Source organism: Callithrix jacchus, chromosome 7, assembly GCF_049354715.1.
Source record: "Callithrix jacchus isolate 240 chromosome 7, calJac240_pri, whole genome shotgun sequence".
NCBI classification, from domain to species: Eukaryota; Metazoa; Chordata; class Mammalia; order Primates; family Cebidae; genus Callithrix; species Callithrix jacchus.
In genome coordinates, this window is record NC_133508.1 from 45,504,012 (window position 1) to 45,524,129 (window position 20,118).

Genomic DNA, 20,118 nt, shown 5'->3' on the forward strand with positions numbered 1-20,118 from the left:
CCTGGGCTCTCCAGGCTGAACCTCTGTGCTTTCTTGTTTCACAGCTGTTTTCCTGAATGCTCCCTGTGAGCCCCAGTCTGTCCTAGGGTCTTCCTTCCTGTCCCCTGTGCCTGAAGCCTTTCCTACCCCAGGGCTCCCCACAGCTGGCTTCTTTTCATCATCTCAGACCCAGCTCAAGGTCCCTCAGAGGCCTTCTCAAGCTCCCTGGCTAAATGCTCCACCCACCTCATTTTTCATGCTCATCTCACCTCACGCCATCCAGAATCACCCTATTATTTATTCCAGCGTTTATAGCTCGTCTCCTCCATGCTCTCTGAGGGCAGAGTCTTAGCCTTGGTCGAGGTAGACCCCAAACATAGGCCAGTCCCTGGCGTGTTGTGGTTTTTGAGAGCTAATCTGTTGAATAAGTGAATCAATGAGTGAATGAATGAAGCTGCAAAGCGAGTACTACAGTCACCCCCACTCTATAGAAGAGGAAACTGTTCCTCTAAAAGGCTGAGAATCCCACCAAGAGCTCTCTGCAGAAGAGTGAGTGAGCTGGGACCCCCGTCATCTCAGGTTAACTGAAGGGAAACCCTGGCTTCCCGTCAGCTCCACACACTTAGTCCTTTCTCCTAGAAGTGAAGGAAGCACAAAGAAATTACTAAGAAGGCACCTTGCCCTCAAGCATCTGAAACCCTCAATTAGAAGTTTGATTGCAACCTCCACCTCCCAGGGTCAAGTGATTCTCCTGCCTCAGCCTCCCGAGTAGCTGGGATTACAGGCATGCGCCACCACACCCAGCTGATTTTGTATTTTTTAGTAGAGACGGGGTTTCACCCTGTTGGTCAGGCTGGTCTTGAACTCCTGACCTCAGATGATCTGCCCACCTCAGCCTCCCAAGGTGCTGGGATTACAGAAGCTCTTTTTCAGCGTTGCCTTTTAGATCCCCTTTCCCATCACCTTCCTCCAGAGGAGCTGCTGGCTTGATTTACCTGCAGCCACCACAATTAATTGCCATCCCCTGTTAAGAGCTAACATCTCTTAACAGCTCCATAGCAACAGTGGTTTGCAAATGCCAGGAAGTGTTTTTTCCAAGGGGACTCTATCCTCGACACAAAATAGAACATTTTGAGTGAAATTTAAACACAGTTTTTGAACGGTGCTGTTCTGATTTCTTCACACTTCACAAATGCTTTCTTTGCAAACATGGGTGTCCCAGTTACCCTGGGCTGGTGCCAAGGCCCTCAGCCCAGCTTCTGTTTTCTCAGCTTCAAGGCAGCCGTGTTTTAAGACCTAAAAACAAACAGGGAGTGAGTGCTGTGGGTCTCCCAGCTGAGGGGTTGGGTGGCGCCTGTGTGTGTGTGCGCAGAGATGAGGACCACATTTTGTCTCCCACCCCAGCACTGATCATTTGGTAATGACAACACAGAACTCTGCCTACGAGATTTCCGGGACCCCATCTGAACTTAGCAGGAATGAGTGCCATCCACCATGATTTAAGTGCAGAATTCCAAGGGTCAAGATGGGGAGTAGGGATTTGTGTGTGAGCAGTGGGTTGCAACAAATGGTCCTGTTATACCAGTGCTCCGACGGGTGGAAACAGAGAAACTGGGTTAAAATGAAGACCCCAGTAGGTTCGCATGCAGAAGTGCTGGGTCCTTCTCTCTGCCTCAGTGAAGGTGCAAGGTAGAAGGGAGAGGGTGATGGGAGGGTGGTGAGTGTGCCAGCCACAGACTGGCACAGCCCCAGCACAGGCGCTGTCTCTAGTGGCTGATCCAGGATGAATGTCCCCAATCAGATACAGTCAACCGGCCATTGATTCAACCAATACTTGCTGACTGCCTACGGGGAAATACGTTTCCTTCTGATGCACCCTCTGCTCTTAGGAAGCCTGGGGTCCAGGGAAGGAATGGAGGTTCCAACCATCCTGAAGATCAATGGAAAGGGTGGGACTGGCCAAGACACAGGGGGAGAGACACAGGGTGGGAGAGACACAGGGGACTGCTGGGGGAGGCCCGAGGGGAATAAAATTGTTTTGGCTGGAAGGATAAAGGGAAGCAATAAGGACAATGTGACATTGGAGCTGGGTCTTGACAAGTAGGTGGAGTGTGGAGGGAGTCCAGGCCTTGGGAACAGCATGGGCAGGGCCAGTGGGCAGGGCTAGTGGCAAAGCAGGCTGAGCAGTCTGATTGAGCCAAGGGCAGTGAGAAGGTGTATGGGAGGTGGATCCTGCCAATTGTGGAGGCCCTTGGGATCGCGAGTCAGGTTCCATTCACAGGAAATGGGCATCCGGGGAAGGTTAGCAGTGGGTGGCACCATCAAAGCTGGGACTTGGGAAGATGGCTCTGAGAGCTAGATGGGAGGGCGTGGCTCACAGGCAGACCAGTCAGGAGGCTGGTACCAGGGGGCATGGAGAAGGCAGTGAGGGAGACTGGGGCAGTGGCCTCAGGGATGGAGAGGAAAGTGGCACACCTTCCCATCTCTTGCCTCCTTCAGCTCTGCTGGCAGTAGCAGCGCCTCAGACTTGGTGGCCATGGAGTCATTGCGCCAGGACTGCTCTGTGGCCTGACTCTGCCCCCACTAGGCTGACAGGGTCTCGGCCTGTAAGCATGATGCTTAGAGATGGCCCTGCCCCCAGGAAGCTGGAGGAAGCCAGCTTCTTTTTCTGTGGCATCATCTGAAGAGGAGGGAATGAGGTTGTCAGCTCCCTGCTGGCCACAGATGCACACCCTGCCATTGTCTTCAGCATCTGCCAGGAGAGGGACGATTTGAGGCAGTGTCGGGTTCACAAGCTCACTCTCCTCTGCCGTTTGCAATGGGCTGGCACAGGGCAGCCTCACTGCTTGGCTCCAGCCAGCGGCTTTGCGATGTGGAGGTGAAGATGGGTCTGGATGGGTGTTGGTGTTCAGGATGTGAGGCCCCACTGGTCTGGGGGACAGGCTGGCATTTCCTGCAAAGGCACGTGCTCTGGCCAGGACCTAGCCTGCTGCAGCAGCTCTGCAGAGGGGCCAGCCCCAGACTTGCCTGTGTCATTAGTACAGCAGGTTCTGTTATTACCCGAGGAGGCTTACAGGTTATCAGCGAGCTCCAGAAACCACTGGAGAAAGGAAGAAGATAAAGAGGGATTTAAAAAGAAAATAACAAAAAGAAAAACTATTTTCTAATCCAAACCTTGCCCTGCAGTGGCTTTGTTAACCCCTCGTCACTCCTTCCAGACATAAACTGTTGAGAGCCACAATTACTTCAGTGATTACACGTTATCTTGTCCTACCAAGGTATTAAAGAGGAACTGGGGAACGCATTAAAAAAACATACAGCCCAATTTAATCATGATTCCCTCTAAAACAATGGCTGGTATCTCACCATTACAGTTGCCAGAGCAAAACAATCCTATAGATACTTGATGGACCGGGCACAATTCATCCTCTGCTGCCTCCACGGCCAGCCCATTTGTCAGTCAAGAGAGAGCTTTGGGGTTTAGGTCTGTAACAGGATTGAGTGCAGGGGCTCCCCAGGGGATCCTCCAAAGTGGAGGAAGGGCAGCCCAGTCCCAACCTCCCACACCTCCCTGCTTAAAGCACCTTGCCTTGCCATCACTACCTCCAGGAAGAGGCTCAACAGAAAACCCACCAAGCGTCTTGCCACCCCACTCACGGTCAAGGTTGTGAAGAAGTTCATAGGCCGGCAAGCAGCCTTGTTCTGGGTGCCATTTGGGGTGAACAGCAACCAGCTCTGCCTTTCTGCACATTCTCTCTGCACAGCAAGGGCGGTGCAATCATTTGACTCAGACGATTCTGAACATCAGGACGGAGTCAAGTTCGGAGACAGCAGAGGGTGGAGGTCAGGTGCGGCTCCCTGTCCTCACTCTCTTCCTGTCTGCTGCATGGTGTTAAGCAATTCGGAGTCTCTCTTGGCTCAGTTTTCCCAGTTGGAGATGGGAGGGGTTGATAAGTTGGCCTGGACGACCCCTAAGTTTCCTCCCACCTTCAGTATCTTCTGTTCCAAGAGGAGTAAGCAGAAGGGTTCAGGAGGCCCCTGACTTGCAGGACCCTGGAGGATCTTTCATGCACAAATTAAAATACATAAGGCCAGGTGCCATGGCTCACACCTGTAATCCCAGCACTTTGGGAGGCCAAGGCAGGCGGATCATGAGGTCAAGAGTTCGAGACCATCCTGGCCAACATGGTGTGAAACCCCATCTCTACTAAAAATACAAAACAATTAGCCAGGCGTGGTGGCGTGTGCCGGAGGTCCCAGCTACTCAGGAGACTGAGGCAGGAGAATTGCTTGAACCCAGGAGGCAGCGGTTGCAGTGGGCCGAGATTGTGCCACTGCACTCCAGCCTGGTGATAGAGTAAGACTCTGCCTCAAAAAAGAAAAATTAAATTAAATTAAAATAAAACAAAATAAAATACATAAAGCATCCAGGAAGTGGACAGTGCTTACTAGAGAAGGGGCTGGATGCACTGGGGTTCCTCGAGGGTTTGCAAGTCTCTGATGCCTGTATCATCATCCGGACAAGGACTAGAACTGATCCCACTGGCCCGAGGGAATCCACCTATCCAGGGTGGCAGGATGGGGATGGGACGCCAATCTCTTTAATTCATGGAAAGTTACGGAATATTTTTCAGGAAAACGGAGCTTTGCTTTCTTCCAGAGTTTGGAAGATAGGCAAGAATTGTCTCAGAAATCCTGTTTTTACGATGGGACAAGAATGACTGGTGTTTAGCTCGTGGTCTGTTGGACAGCATGATGCTTCCTCGATGCTTGAAAATAATTTAACTTTGGACCGGGCACGGTGGCTCATACCTGTAATCCCAGCATTTTGGGAGGCGGAGGCAGGTGGATCACCTGAGGTCAGGAGTTCGAGACCAGCCTGATCAACACAGAGAAACCCTGTCTCTACTAAAAATACAAAATTAGCTGGGCATGGTGGCAGGTGCCTGTAATCCCAGCTACTCAGGAGGCTGAGGCAAGAGGATCACTTGAACCCTGGAGGCGGAGGTTGCAGTGAGTCGAGATTGTGGCATTGCACTCCAGCCTGGGCAACAAGAGGGAAACTTCATCTCAAAAAAAAAAAAAAAAAAAAGAATTTAACTTTGCCTAGGTGGGCTCTTATCTCAAAGAATTACACCTCCCAAATGAGCAGTGTCAGAACTAATTTGATGCTGCTCCATGTGGAAGTTCCTTACGATCTTAGGGAAACTTTGTCCTTAGCAATAGTGTGAGATGACCTAACACTGGTTAGAGAGGTCTGTCAGAATCATACCTGGCCGTTCTGAGGGTTTACCATGCAACGGGCACCGTTCCGATGCTGTATCTTGTTCTAGTTTTCACAACAACCTCAGGGAGAAGGCTCTACTCCTCTCTCCATTCTGTGGGTGAGAAAACTGAGCCACAGTGATGTGATTGCCCAAAGCTGGTGTCCAGGAGGTAGCAGAACCCAGATGCGAACCCGAGGCCGTTGTCTCCGGAGTGCACACTCTCTACCACTCTGCTCCTTCGATATCAGATAGATCCAGGCTCAAGCAGTGGAGCTTTGATGGGCTACTTAATTCTTCACGGTTTTTGTTTTTGTTTTTGTTTTTTGAGACAGAGTTTCGCTCTTGTTACCCAGTCTGGAGTGCAATGGCGCGATCTCGGCTCACTGCAACCTCTGCCTCCTGGGTTCAGGCAATTCTCCTGCCTCTGCCTCCTGAATAGCTGGGATTACAGGCGCACACCACCATGTCCAGCTAATTTTTTGTATTTTTAATAGAGACGGGGTTTCACCATGTTGACCAGGATGGTCTCGATCTCTTGACCTTGTGATCCACCCACCTTGGCCTCCCAAAGTGCTGGGGTTACAGGCATGAGCCACTGCGCCTGGCCAATTCTTCACATTTTAGATCTTTATGTGTAAAGCAGTTGTAGCTATAACCAGTTCCACCTTGTGAGGTTGTCGTGAGGGTTCAACAAGCTAAGTGCTGTGAAGTACTTAGCACCCAGCACTGGAACATACAAGTCTGAAGAGATGCTAGTTCTCAGTACTCACACAGAGGTGGTTATCGAAACCAGAGGGTCATCTGAATTGTAGCGGAAAGAGTGACCAGCTTAGCAGAAAGAAGACAGGGTCTTTTGTTGTTGTTGGTTGTCATTGTTGTTAAGACGAGTGTCGCTCTGTCACCCAGGCTAAAGTGCTGTGGTGCGATCTCGGCTCACTGCACTCTCCGCCTCCCAGGTTCAAGCAATTCTCCTGCCTCAGCCTCCCGAGTAGCTGGGACTACAGGCGTGTGCCACCATGCCTGGCTAATTTTTGTATTTTTAGTAGAGACGTGGTTTCGCCGTGTTGGTGAGGCTGCTCTCAAACTCCTTTCATCCGCTCGCCTTGGCCTCACGAAGTGCTGGGATTACAGGTGTGAGCCACCACGCCCTGCCTGACATGATCTTTTTTAGGAATTAGGGCTCTTGGGTGATGCAACAGAAAACTCGACTTGAACTGACATTGGGGGAAGAGGAGATTTGGGGGTTGGAGTTGCTGAAAAGTCTGGAGGTGTGCTGGCCTGTGTTCCATCAGTGGGACTGAGGCTTCGTGTCTCCTCCCCTGTGCCCTGTTCCTCGTGCCAGCTCCCTTCTCTGTCTCAATGTGCTGGCAAGAGATGGCTTCCAGGAGCACTAGATTTCATTCTCCCAGGTTCGAGTCTAGCAGGAAAGAGCACCTCTGCCTCCAAGTGGCTCCAGCCAAAGCCTAGTGATTAGCACTGATTGGCTCTGATGGAGCCATGGGTCTCTCCCTGAGCCAATCAACATGGCCCAGAGAATGCGACTTGGCCAGCCTGAGTGGCAGGCTCCACCCCTGGACTGAGTTGGAGAGGCGGCTGGCTTGCTAAAGAAAACTTGGAAACTTGTGTCAAAAGAACACTAAGTGCACTGGAGTTGTGTCCAGCTCAGCCTCCCACGAGCCACATGGCTGTGAGTAGATCATGTAGCACCTCTGAGTCCAGCAGGGATGGTGGTGCGTGCCCAACTTCCTCCAGAGCTATGGAAGGAAACAGATGGGCAGGAAAGACTCCAGAGCACATCAGTCACTCTAGAGATGCCTCAATGACTGTTTGGTGCCATTGTCCTCTGATGGGGTTGATTCACTGCCTAATCAGGCATGGTTCTGAGCAGGCACACCAGCTCTGGGAGCAGGAGTGGGGCCCACATGCTTGGAGAGGATGGCAAAGGCAGAGGAAGGCAGCAGGCCTGGCTTCTGGCCATCTGGGAGGACATGGCCAGTCTAGGCTACAGGCAGGACCTCTTTGAGGCTGGTGAGAAAGAAGCCATGTGGCTGTGGATTTAGCTCCTGGGAGGGACAGGAGGTCAGAGGTGTGGCGACTGCAGCCCTCTGAAACCTGCTTGTCCAGCGTCTGTGCTTTTCCACTCTCGGTCTCTGCTGCGCCAGGGCTGCACGTCCTGAGCAGGACCTTTTCCCTACAGGAGTTAGTTCCCTGTGTCCCAGCGAGAGGCTTATGGCTTCCTGTCCCAGGGGTGGTGGGAGCAACTCTTGCAGCAATCGATAATAAATCAAAACTTGATTCAAGGTGAGAGCAGGAAACATACAGGACAGGACACCAGGCGACAATCTCATCTAAGCTCAGGCTCCACCAACTGCAGGACGCCAGCAGCCTACATCCTGACAGGTCCCTGGCAAGCCAGAGAAGGACGGCTGGGTGCTGAGCAGCCTGGCTGACACTTGCAGCCCTGGATTCCACCCTGGTGGGGGCACCGGCCACCATGGTGTCTCCTGGGTTGGGGTCCCAGAGAGAGATGGACCCCAACATCCCAATGTCTCGCACAACTCCTTACAGATCAGCCATCCGGGAACTAATGTCACCCATTTTAGAAAAATCTCTTTATAGTTTTCAGCCCATGTCGCCTTGGAATAATGAGTCTCATACGTCGACTGCCCGCTGTGTAGTTTGATTGTGCTAAAATTACCTCCCTGAGCTCCGGGATGGGGGAACCCGTATTCTTAGCATTCGTGGATCTGGAGTGAGAAGCACGATTTCACCTCTTCTCCCTTTTCTGAATACCTGAGCCACATTTCCTCTCCACCTTTGCCTTTCCGGACAGAAAAGCCCTTACCTTCGTTGTCCTGGAGCTGCCTGCACCTCCCCCGTGGGTGCTCCCTCACCCCTACACTCCCTAGTTCAGACCCAGCCCTGCAGCAAAGACGTCTTGGCCATTTTGTCTCCAGTTCCCAGGCCGTGCCCACCTCTCCAGGCTGGGCTCTTTCTGGTCCCCGAAACAACTGTGAACCAGTGGCTTCTTGGATCCCAGGAGTTCCTCTCTTGGGTCCGGCGATGACGGAGGCTACCAGCCTCCGTCGGCAATTTGCTTCGCTCATCCTGAGCCCGCTGCCCCACACCTCGCCACCCTTCACCACCACGGAGCCACCATCCTTCTGTGTCTCCTGTACCCGCTGACACTGGCTCTTTTTCATTACCTGTTAAAACTGAGTGTCATCTGCCAACGTGGAAATTTTATCGGACATGTCTTCCCCCAGGTCATTTATGATGATTTCGTGTGTTTGTTTATTTGTCTGTTTGAGATGGAGTCTCACTCTGTTGCCCAGGCTGGAGTGCAATGGCATGATCTTGGCTCACTGCAACCTCTGCCTCCTGGGTTTAAGCAATTCTCCTACCTCAGCCTCCTGAGTAGCTGGAATTACAGGTGCCTGCCAATGTGCCCAGCTAATTTTTGTGTTTTTAGTAGAGATGGGGTTTTGCCATCTTGGCCAGGCTGGTCTTGAATTCCTGACCTCGTGATCCACCTGCCTCAGCCTCCCAGACTGCTGGGATTACAGGCATGAGCCACCGGGCCTGACCTGTAATGATTTTAAATAAGGCCAGCCCTGGTCCCCGCCTGCATGCTGTTGGCAGCCAAGTCTTGCTGCACAGTGAAGAGTCCTCCCTGGCAGCATTCCTCCAGGATGGCTCGACCCCCTCTCAGCCTTTGGATGGGACAGTTTCAGGGGCTTCTGGAAAGTGCAGAAAAATGGGACCCTTCTGGAAAGTGCAGGCAGATGGGTCCCTGGCAAGTGAAAGGTGTGTCTTGAAGTACATGCATCTTTATCTGCTCAGTGAGAGTGGAGAATTCACCTTCGTCCAGCATTCTTTGGGTGTCTAGGATGTGCCCAGGACTGTGCCAGGCCTGATCTCCCACTATAAATGCGTTTTCCCGACACTACCTTTGCGCTAAAGGACGCAGAGCAAGCCAGCCTCTGAGCCGGCATGGTTCCCAGAACCCCGCACCAGGTGGAAATTGTTTAACTCTATTCCCATGACTGGAAAATTCTGGTAATTGTGTAATAACAACAGCAGCAGCACTCAGCAATTACCCAGGGTTTTTCATCTTCAGACCACTTTACCCACATTAACTAATTAAGCCTCCCAGCCTCCCTCCAAAGCCGGGAAGGGCAGCCCGCCCTGGCTCCCGCTGGCGCACAGGCTTGAGTGATGAGGGCAGCCATGGGATGGGGCCGCCTGCCTCTGCCCTGGCTCCTGGACCCTCTGAGCCCCCTTGCCAGGCATCGCTTAGAGTTCCCCAGCCCTGCTGAGCACTGGCAAGGAAGTGGGGAGGTGTCCTGTGTGCCCTGCCACATTGGTCTGCAAGGGGGGACCCCTGGGCCCAGCACAGATTGCAGGGCCGAGCCCCCAGAAGAGCACAGCTGATTATTGACCCTGCTTATCACCGGGGGCACTGGGGCCCATCTTTCAGTTCCTACTCCCCACTTCTCTCTCCTATTGCTTCTCCCTTAACAGGTCCCAACTTTGAGGACCTGGATCCGTACCCCAGTTGCCAGGTGCTCAGTTCCAGGGTGGCTCAGGGCTGTTCCCCACTCGCCTGCACACCCCACAGAGGGTATTCTAACTACTTTGGGCCCTTGATGTGGAGACAGGGACATCTTTAGCCTCAGCCCTGCCCTGAGGAGCTTATAGACCAGCCAGGAGTCTCCCAATCCCATCTTTAGTCCTACCAGCTCCCTGCACCTCCCATGACCCAGCCAGGCTCACTGGCTGAGTGCACAGCCCTCCCACAAAACATCCAGTGAGCCCCACAGAGCCCTGGGGCAGTGGCCTGGAGGTATGAGATCATGGCTTCAAGCAGGGCTGGTGCCCAGAGACAGCCCTCAAAGGCACTCTTTTTTCTGTAATGGAGGACAGCGATAGCACCCGTAGCTGTGGGTTGTGGAAGGAACGTGAATGTGGAGCCTGAGACACAGCTGACACTCAGAAAGCGATCTCTGCAATCAGAAATGCCCACTGGGAGCTGTGTGCTGGGCTCCAGGCATACTCCTGCCCCCAGTGGCCGTGGAACGCCATGGTACCATGCATGGGAGCCATCAGAGGCAGGGAGGAGGGACCCAAGGAGCAGCAGCCTCAAGGGGCCGGCAGATCCCGGGAGACTTGAACAGCAGGTTCCCCTGTGCCCTGGCCCTTCCCAAGGAGCACCCTTCTCGTGCTTCTGTCCACCCTCCAGGCCCATCTGCCCCTCCCTCTGCCTCCTGGCAGCCCTAAGTGGGTGACAGTGGGGTTGGAACCCAAGCTGCCAAGGCCTTCATGACCAACCTCCCTTCTAGTGGAACCGTCGTCCCACCTCACACCTTTACTCAGAGTAGAGAGGACAGGTGCCCAGCTGCCCGGAGCAGCCAGCAGGTGGGCGAGAGAATTCTGCTCAGTCCTGCAGCCTTGTGACACCACAGCCCTGCGCCGCCCAGTGCCGCCCCTCTGGCCCTTCCCTAAGAAACCCCTCTCTTCTCCCTGCTGGTTTGCCACGCCCATTTCAGAGGCTCCTACCCTCGTTGTTCCCTGCATCCACGTGTGGGGAAGGCTGTGTCTCTGAGGATCAGACATATGGGACATTCAGAATACATATAAATGGCGCTAATATGACAAATGCAAAGATCGAAGGAGCTTGTGACGCAGACAATGCCACTTCCTCGCCCGTCGCTCTCCTACCCAGCTGGTGGCACGCAGGCCCGCCCCTCGTGCCCCCAACGGCAAGTGGGGAGGTGTGTGGCACTATTACATGCTATTATGACTTTCTGGGTAATGTATACATTTTCACTATCACACGGCCTCTCTCCTTCATTTTTCATGAGAACTGGCATGAGATTAATGGCTGAGCCCCAGAAGAAACGGAGCGCCATGCCACTCTGATTTATTGACCACTTAGCGTTGATGAAGCTGCAAACAAGAGTCAAACAGATGTTGCAGCTGCATTTTTCTTTATCAAAACCAACAGCTTTTTGCATTTTTAATCCACTTCTTGCATCACCACCCTGCTTACTCCACAGAAAGGGTTCCTGGCTCCAGGCCTCCTACTTCTCAGCCGAGAGGGAGGAGCCGAAGCCAGGGCCGTGGGACCCTTTGGCCTAACACCCATGGGCCCAGGATCCGCCCCTGAAAGCAGCCAGGAAGAGGACGTGCAATCCCCAAGGTTCTTGCTGTGGGTGACTTGAGTCCCCTCCGTGGGTCTCTGCTGAAGAGCTCACTGCTGCACCATCCACCGACCCAGGGTCAATTGCACACACCCGGGGGTGGGCTCAGCACTCGGGAGGCACCGAGCTCAGCTTCCCCTCTGCGGCCTGGAGTGCCTCCCACACCGCCACCTCACGCCCATTTACTAGGCAGTGTTGGTGGCCTCGAACATGAGTGCTGCTGGGGGCCAGGCCAGTCCTGAGCTCTTTGCCTACCTCACTCTCTCCTGGAGGTTCAGGCCAGCACTCAAGGGTCTGCTTACCACTGGGCAAGAGTTCTCTGCAGAACATTCTTAGCCTTTCCTGTGCTTTTGGAGGAAAGACCCTCAGCTTGCTCCTGTCCTCTCTTTGTCCCTGCGGTTTGGGTGAAAGGTGCCATCTAGAAAAAGTTCTAAAAGGGACTGACTCTAACTCAGGCTCCCTTCAGCCTAAGAGCCCTTTCCCTGGCAGGGCCCTGGGAGTCTGGAACTGGGAGATCAGCAGCTCCAAACACATTTCCAGGAGGCCCAGCTCCAAACACATTTTCAGGAGGTCCAGGGGACAGGGTGAACTTCCCTTGGAGGGGGAGAGCTGCAGAGGGCAGAGGGCTCATGGACCCCTTCAGATGCTACCCCTCCTGGGCCCCTTCCAAGGGGGTGGACCCCTTCTCTTCCAGCCCATGCCTGGGATGGACACTGACTCCTTCCCTGCTCCCAGTCCCTGTCTGTCCCTCTAGAAGACACGCCTGGGGGTTCTCCAGGGTTGGTCCTGAGACGCTAGTCTCCAGAGAGGAGACAGCCACCCCTGCACCAGTGCCCCCAGCTAAGGCCAGGTGCCCCCTGGCAGGCTTGTTGGCCTGTGTGCTGGGGCAGCTTGGTGGCACCCTGCTATGACCCCAGTTTTCAGTAGTCAGGATGGAGCCTCTGCCATGCGGCTGCCCCACAGACAGAGTCCCAGCCATCCAGAGTGCACACGTGTGGCCAGGAAAACAGGCCAAACCCGAGTAGTAATTGAGCAGAAACTGAGAGATTAGTTAGTGCTGCAAAGACAGGGAGGTGGGAGCCAGGCCGGATGGGCACTGTTGTCAGTCGGGTTGCTGAATGAGGTTTCCTCAAGGAAGTGACCTGGGACCATGTGGCATGGAGCGCAAAAGCCAGAGACCACAGCCCAGGAGAGAAGCAGCAGGTCTGGGGAATGGGGAGGCGGGAGCCAGGCGCACAAGGCAGTCAGTGGCCAGCAAGAAGCACAGGTGGCCTGGCCTGGAACCATGGCAGGAGTGTGGGCTTGATCTTAGTGCCAAGGGGCCGTCTGGGAGCAGCCAGACCACGCCTGCTGCTGTTTGAAGGATGGGCAGGGAAGGGGAGAGCGGACGTGAGGACATCGAGGGGGAAGGCACACTCCCACGTGTGCAGAAGAGCAGGTGGAGGCTCGGACTTGGTGGTTGTGGGCAGGGGGCAGATGGGAGGATCAGGTTTCCTGGGGTGGGAGAATTGGCAGAACTGGGTGATCCACTGGCTACAGAGGGAGAGGGAGGGAAGATGAAGAAAAGACTCGGACTCCCAGTTTCCAGACCTGGGCAGCTATGGGAAGCCTGGAGGGGCCACGCGTGCTGAGCGGGAGGTCGGGAGGTGAGTTCGGCCATGGGAAGTCTTGAGTATGTTGAGGCCTTTGAGGGGTGTCGCCAACAGCCAGATAGGCAAGAAAGGAGAGGTGGGCTGGAGAGCGAAATCTGCATGTCCTGGGAATCTGGTAGGAGTGAGGTCAGGACGCTGGATAAGGCCACTAAGGAGGGAGAGAGGGAAAGAGGGAGAAAGAAAAAGGGAGAGGGAGAGAGGGAGGCCAGAGCCCCAGGCTAGACACTGGTAGAAGGGCCTCTGCACACAGCAAGAGGAGAGTCGGGCCGGGCTGGGGCTGCCAGCGGAGGAAGGGGGATCTGAGCGACAGAACTGCTCATGGGAGGCTTCACCTGCTCACCCTCTCAGGAAGCAGGTCAGGGCTTTGTTCCATCTGGGTTTGGTGGCAGTTGGTGGTGGTAGAGCGGGGCCTCTGTCTGTCCCAAGAGCACTCACCCGTTCCGAGGCCTGGCCCTGCCCCCTGCTGCAGTCCCAGTGAGAAAGGGGTGCAGCTTCCACATCCATGGGTGAGGAACCTAAGGCACCGAGAGGGAGGCGGGATCCCCTCTTCCACGGCTCTTCCAGAAGGCTGTGGAACTTCTTTAGACTTCTCCTTGGCTTCCCCTATCACCGCCACCATAGTCACAGACCATGCCACAGCGCTTCCTCTCACCAGCCTGATGCTGACTAGGCCTCCAGGACAGCAAGGGCTCATCTCCAAAGGTCACGCTTACTTTGGGGGGTGTCCTCTAGCATCTTCGAGAAAACTCCATAGCCCGGGGAGGGGCTTCTCCACAGCTCCTCTTCCCTCCCCAAACCACAAAGCCTGATCCAGTGGTGAACCCAGGGAGACATCAGGGCAGTCCAGGCAAGACAAAGGCAACTTCGCTGCACAACTGGCCAGAATCAAGAACTGATTCTGTAATCTTAGCACTTTGGGAGGCCAAGGTGGGCGAATCATGAGGACAGGAGATCGAGACCATTCTGGCGAGCATGGTGAAACCCTGTCTCTACTAAAAATATAAAAAAAATTAAACCCCATCTCTACTAAAAATACAAAAAAAAAAATTAGCTGGGCATGGTGGCGCGTGCCTGTAATCCCAGCTACTCAGGAGGCTGAGGCAGGAGAATTGCCTGATCCTAGGAGGCGGAGGTTGCAGTGAGCCGAGATCGCGCCATTGCACTCCAGCCTGGGTAACAAGAGCCAAACTCCATCTCGAAAAAAAAAAAATTAGCCGGGTGTGGTAGCAGCTACTCGGGAGGCTGAGGCAGGAGAATCGCTTGAACCTGGGAGGTGGAGGTTGCAGTGAGCTGAGATCGTGCCACTGCACTCCAGCCTGGGTCACACAGCAAGACTCTGTCTCAAAAAAAAAAAAAAAGAATTCAGGACCCTGGCAAGGTCTGTCCCCTGCTGTTACCCTCGAATCCAGGCCTGACCCGGGCCTTCCTCCGGGCTGCCCTGCTGAGCTGGTTCGCCCGAGCCCATCTCGCCACCAGCAGAACAGCACGACAAGGACTCTGACGCCTTTATGAGCACTCCATGAAACTGATACGTTAGGACTCCAAGGCTAATATATTTTTCTGCCAAAAACACCCAATAAAATGTACAACTAATGAATAAAATTGCAGCATTGCCAAGAAGCGACGTGTGCCCCAAATTTCCAAAAATACCTCAATCAGTCTGTGTCTGAAAAGCAGCCCCAAGCCAGGAAATCACTACTACTCAACTCTGGGCATTCCCACTGCACGAACTCCCGGCCCTGGGCTGGAAACCGGGAGCTGCTGCTTCTGCATCTCCTGATCCTGTGCTTGGCCTCCCGCACCTGCCAGGGGCTGGGACACTCTGCTAATTGTATCGAAACAAGGGAGAAAGGCAAGGCCCTGCATGGAGGCTCTCAGGAAGGGACCCCACCCCCACTCCGTGTGGGGCATATCCCCGGAGTTAAAAGGGGCAGATGCGTTTGTAGTTACTGAATGAATGGCCATTGGATCTGTGAGCCCTTGAAATGAAGGGTTGATACGCCTCGGGGTATGCTGGCGGGTGAGGTGGGTATCCACCGCCTGCACCAAGTTCTTAAAGAGATCTCAGACCCAGAAAAGATTAAGAACCAGCCTTGCATTGTATCTTAAGCTTCCTAGCAACAACCCTGCATTTAGAAAGGCTTACCTACCCTTCAGAGACCCAGAAAACTGAAGCCAGATGTCAGGAGAACACAGGTCTAGGGAGGGCACAGGCTGGAGGAGGTCAGAGTTCAGCCTGAACTGAGTCTACAACCCTGAGGTGAGCAACAGCGATTGCAGACACTGTCATAGCTCCAGGGCATTGTCCCTGAGGTTGAGGAAATAAAGTCGATATTCAGATAATCAAAACACAAAGCCAAGTGCCATCCTGCTATGGTAGAAGCAGGGAAGGAATCAGGGAAGGCTTCCTGGAGGAGGAGGGGATCGTGGTGCCTGACCTCAAAGACTAGGTGGAGTCTGGTTATACAGATGGAGGCTGAGCCCTGCAGGCAGAGCTTCCTGAGATAGCAGTGTTTGAGGTGTCTCATGCAGGAACTCCACAGTTTGGGTTCATGGTGAGAGAGAGCCTTTGCCCCACAAAACCCTGCCTGCCACCCACCACCTTGGCATTCCACAGCCAGTTCCAGACACCTAGGCTGTGCTCAGCGGGGCTGTGGGGCAGGAGGTGGCAGCCCTTTCATCTCCCAGGCATCTGGCATGTCAGCTCCCTCCTGCAGGGCCGGGCTCCTGCTTCAGGGGCCAGGATCAGAGGTAACCCTGGGTGGCCTTCTGGCCGCTGCAGCCCTGTGATCTTTACTCATCTTGCTCAGCAGCTGGCACGGCTGCCCGCCTGTGCCCAGGCACAGGCAGGAGCCCTTGGCCCCGACACAGTCCCCGGGAAATCAGTATGTTGGTCTATAGGAAGAACACAGGGCAAGGACACAGTGAATGACTCTGTCTGTCTGCCATTCCCCCCTCCACGCAATGGGTATAGCAGATCTGCCTGGTTCAGAGTTCGAGACCAGCCTGACCAATATGGTGAAACCCTGTCTCTACTAAAAATATAAATATTAGCCGCGTGTGGCAGTGAGTGCCTATCATCCCAGCTACTTGGGAGGCTGAGGCAGGAGAATTGCTTGAACCTGGGAGGTGGAGGTTGCAGTGACCCGAGATCACGCCACTGCACCAGCCTGGGCAATAGAATGAGATCCTATCTCAAAAAAAAAAAAAAAAAAACGAAGTGAAATGGAGGTGGGACAGTACTTGGGTGAAGCAAAAAGAGGCACCAGATGTCTTGGCAGGACCTGAATCTGGAGGCGGAGCCCTAGCTTCCAGCTCAGGCTCTGCCCTGCCAGCACAGAGCTCTGGGCAATTCACAACCTCTCAGTGCTGCAGGCACCTCACTGTGGAGGGAGGGCGCCCTGCCCAGCCCAGCCCGCCTCCTTGGCTAGCAGAGACACCAAATGAGATAATGGCTGGAAAGTGCTTTGGAAAGACTCAAGTGCTTCGCTGATGTCAGGGATTATCGTGATTATTAAGGAGCATGATTACCACAATCCAGAAAAGCTGCCATTAAGGGGAAGGCTCCTGTTCGTGTTGACTGAGTTAAAACTGAGTGTTGGTAGGAAAAAAACTGTTTGAACCCTTAGTGGAAATCTTTTTTAATTATGCCAGTCTCCGTTCTTCACGGGTCATGGTGTGGCCTGAGTCTTTATTCATGGCCTGATTGATTCACGTATGACTCTTGCTCTGACAGCATCCAAAAAAGCAGCTGCAGACCTGGCTCGCTCCTGCCTGGGTCCTGCCTGTCCCAGGTCTCACGGTTGAGCCTCAGTCTAGCAGCTGGGAAAGCAGCTTTTCCTCTATCAGGAGTAAAAGCACGGGGTAAGGCTCCCACGTGACCTTTTCCATAGTTCCCTGCAGTGTCCTGATACCCTGTCGTGTTTCATTAGGACAGTGCAAGAAAGAAATGGTTCCAGCCGCACGGTGGCTCACGCCTGTAATCCCAGCACTTTGGGAATCTGAGGAGGAGGGCGGATCACCTGAGGTCAGCCTGACCAATATGGTGAAACCCCGCCTCTACTGGAAATATACAAATTTGCCTGGCTATGGTGGTGCCTGTAATCCCAGCTACTCAGGAGGCTGAGGGTGAGAACTGCTTGAACCCGGGAGCTGGAGGTTGCAGTGAGCTGATATTGTGCCAGTGCACTACAGCCTGGGTAACACAGCAAGAGCAAGCAAGTGAGAGAGAGAGAGAGACAGAGAAGGAAGGAAGGAAGGAAGGAAGGAAGGAAGGAAGGAAGGAAGGAAGGAAGGAAGGAAGGAAGGAAGGAAGGAAGGAAGGGTTGGTTAAGCTAGGTTTTTCTAGCTTATCCAGATGCATCTAGAAAGTTACAGGGTTGCTTTCTTTCTTTTACAAACTCGTCAGTACTGATGTGGCCAAATATACAATGCTGTCTTCTGGGGGACCACAAGAAAGCCACAGAAGTCTCCCTCCTCATCCTGGCAACGCTGCTGCCTCACAAAGGCCCCTTGGCATGTCCTATCCGAGCTCAGCGGGCAGAAGCAACTGAGGATATTCTTAATAAGATGCGATGGGAAGGGGCTAACAGTTAAATAGAACCATTTTTGACATACTGGGCCTTTTAGGTCTTCAGACTGAGAGCTCCTTCCCAGAGTACCTGAGGTAGGAGGGCAGCTGGTGCCCAGAAGTTCTGGAAACTCCCCCTCAGAAACCAATAAGAAAGAGTGGAAGAGATGGACAGAATGACAGAAGAGCTCTTCCAGGGAGGAGTTTCTGGAGATTCTGGGCACCGACTGCCCCCTGGAACTGTACCCCTGCCCCCACCATACTGCTTAGATGGAAAGCACCAGCTCGGTGCAGTGGCTCATGCCTGTAATCCCAGCAGTTTGGGAGGCTAAGGCTGATGGATCCCTTGAACCCAAGAGTTTAAGACCAGCCTGGCCAATAGAGTGAGACCCCATCTCTACAAAAAAATACAAAAATTAACCAGGTGTAATGGCATGTGCCTGTAGTCTCAGCCTCTGGAGGCTGAGGTAGGAGGATCACTTGAGCTCAGGATGCAGAAGTTGCAGTGTGTTGGACGTGAGGGAGGGGGAGGTCAGTGTCTATGGTGTGAGGTTAGGGATGTTGGGCTGGAGGGAATTTGACCTCATGCCTGTGGTTCTCAGTTACACACATATAAGCTGATGTGTAGGTCAGAGTTTCTCCACCAGGGTGATCTTGCTCCCGAGGGGACACTGGGCAATGTCTGAAGACTTTTCCAGGGGTCACAGTTGGAGGGGGAGGGGCTTAATGACATCTAGTGGGTGGAGGCCAGGGAAGCTGCTAACATTCCACATGCGCCAGACAGCCTCCACCACAGAGAACCATCTGGCTGCAACTGTCAGCAGTGCGACGTCAAGAGAGCTGGCGTCTGGGGCCTCGGTCTCTGCTTATACCTGCGGGGTTGGGGGCGGCCCTGACCCTGGTGGGCTCCATGCCACCCTCATGCTGCCAGTCTCTGCTCTCCCCACAGAACCCCGACATCGTCCTGGTGCACTACCTGAACGTGCCGGCCATCGAGGACTGCGGCAAGCCCTGCGGCCCCATCCTCTGTTCCATCAACACCGACAAGAAGGAGTGGGCGAAATGGACAAAAGAAGAGCTCATCGGGCAGCTGAAACCCATGTGTGAGTGTGGCCTTGGCCAGCCTGGCACCCCCACGCTGGGGGCCAGGCTGGCGTCAACTGGGCGGGGCCCAGAAGGTCCTCTGTGGCACCATCTTGCTGGGATGACAGTGGCACTGTGAGCTTAGCTTTGGCCCTGCCTTCAGTTGGCCCCTCGTAAGCTCCCTATACAACAGCCAGGGCACAAAATGCCAGGCCCACATGACAGATAAAAAGAGTGAGGTTTGGAGACACAGAGCCCGTAGTGGAGGGGCAAGCCAAGAGTATGCCAGGATTGGGTCTCCGGGGCCACAGATAGGAGTGGAGGCCGGCTGGGGAGGGACAGTGTGGAACAAGGACGGGTGGCGGGAGCAGACCCTGCCTCCTGCCTTGCCTGTCCACTCAGGCTCTGGGCTCAGCCACTGCCTCCTGGACTCAGGGCCCGCCTCGGATCCCAGGCTGGGTGGCAAATAGATGATGGTAATTGAGCTGGATTTCATTTTGTCAGCAAAGTGGTGCTTTCTGAAGCATCTGTCAGGTGCAAATCACAGAATGCAAAACACCGAGTGCGTCCGGGGAGCTGGGGCGGCTCCGTACCATGTTGCTGTGGCCACAGCTCCTGGCAGCCACCGGCTCTCAGTAGCGTCTCCTGCCCCCTCTTCAGTGGGGCTCGGGAAAACAAACATGAGTTGTGGGCTGTCCTGACCCAGGAAGAGCATGGTGGTCGTCCAGTGCTGAACACACAGCCCACAAAGTCCAGGAGCGTTGATGGCCAGGGCTCGGGGCAAGGACCTACCATCAGCGGGGCCTGAGGGGTGGGTCAGCAGCTCACTCGGAAGCGGTACTGCCCCTGGCACTGGGCTGGAAGGAGGAAGCAGCTGTTGGTCACCATACACAGCAGGGGACTGAAAGGTCCTTCCCGTGGCTGGGAGGAAAGGTCAGAGTCCTGTGCCTGGGAGGGTGCAGGCTGAGGCCAGGGGCACCCGCAGTGATGCTGATCCTGAGAGCCCCCTGTGTGCTGGGATTCAGAGATCTGCTCCCAGCCTCAAGGTTGGGGACAAGGGTCAGGAGAGACAGAGGAGTCTTTGTGGCAAGGGAGGCCTCCCAGTGACTGACAGACCTGCCCACCAAGGGCTGGACCACCAGACTGAGCTTCTCACGTGTTGTCCTTCCAGCCAAGTACCCCGAGGGAAGGCTTGGACTAGGCTGGCCTCAGTGTTCCTGCCTGGAACCCCCAGCCAGGCAGCCCAGGGGCCTCCTCCTCAAATGCAGGCCTGGCTGCATCCCTCCCTGCTTAAAACCACTCAACCCCCACTCAGTGCACACTCAATGCACAAGCTCCTGAGCACAGCCTGCAGCCCCCACCGT

The 20,118-nt window shown here is 54.4% G+C and overlaps 1 protein-coding gene across 28 annotated transcripts in view; it reads left to right on the plus strand.

The window, feature by feature from the left end:
- Positions 1–20,118, plus strand: part of CAMTA1 (calmodulin binding transcription activator 1) — a 966,581-nt gene that overhangs the window by 822,631 nt on the left and 123,832 nt on the right. For all 28 annotated transcript variants that reach the window (XM_035252890.3, XM_035252891.3, XM_035252892.3 and 25 more), the window contains one exon: positions 18,621–18,774. In XM_035252890.3, coding sequence (XP_035108781.1) covers positions 18,621–18,774 — 154 coding nt within the window. The remainder of the gene's footprint in view (positions 1–18,620; positions 18,775–20,118) is intronic.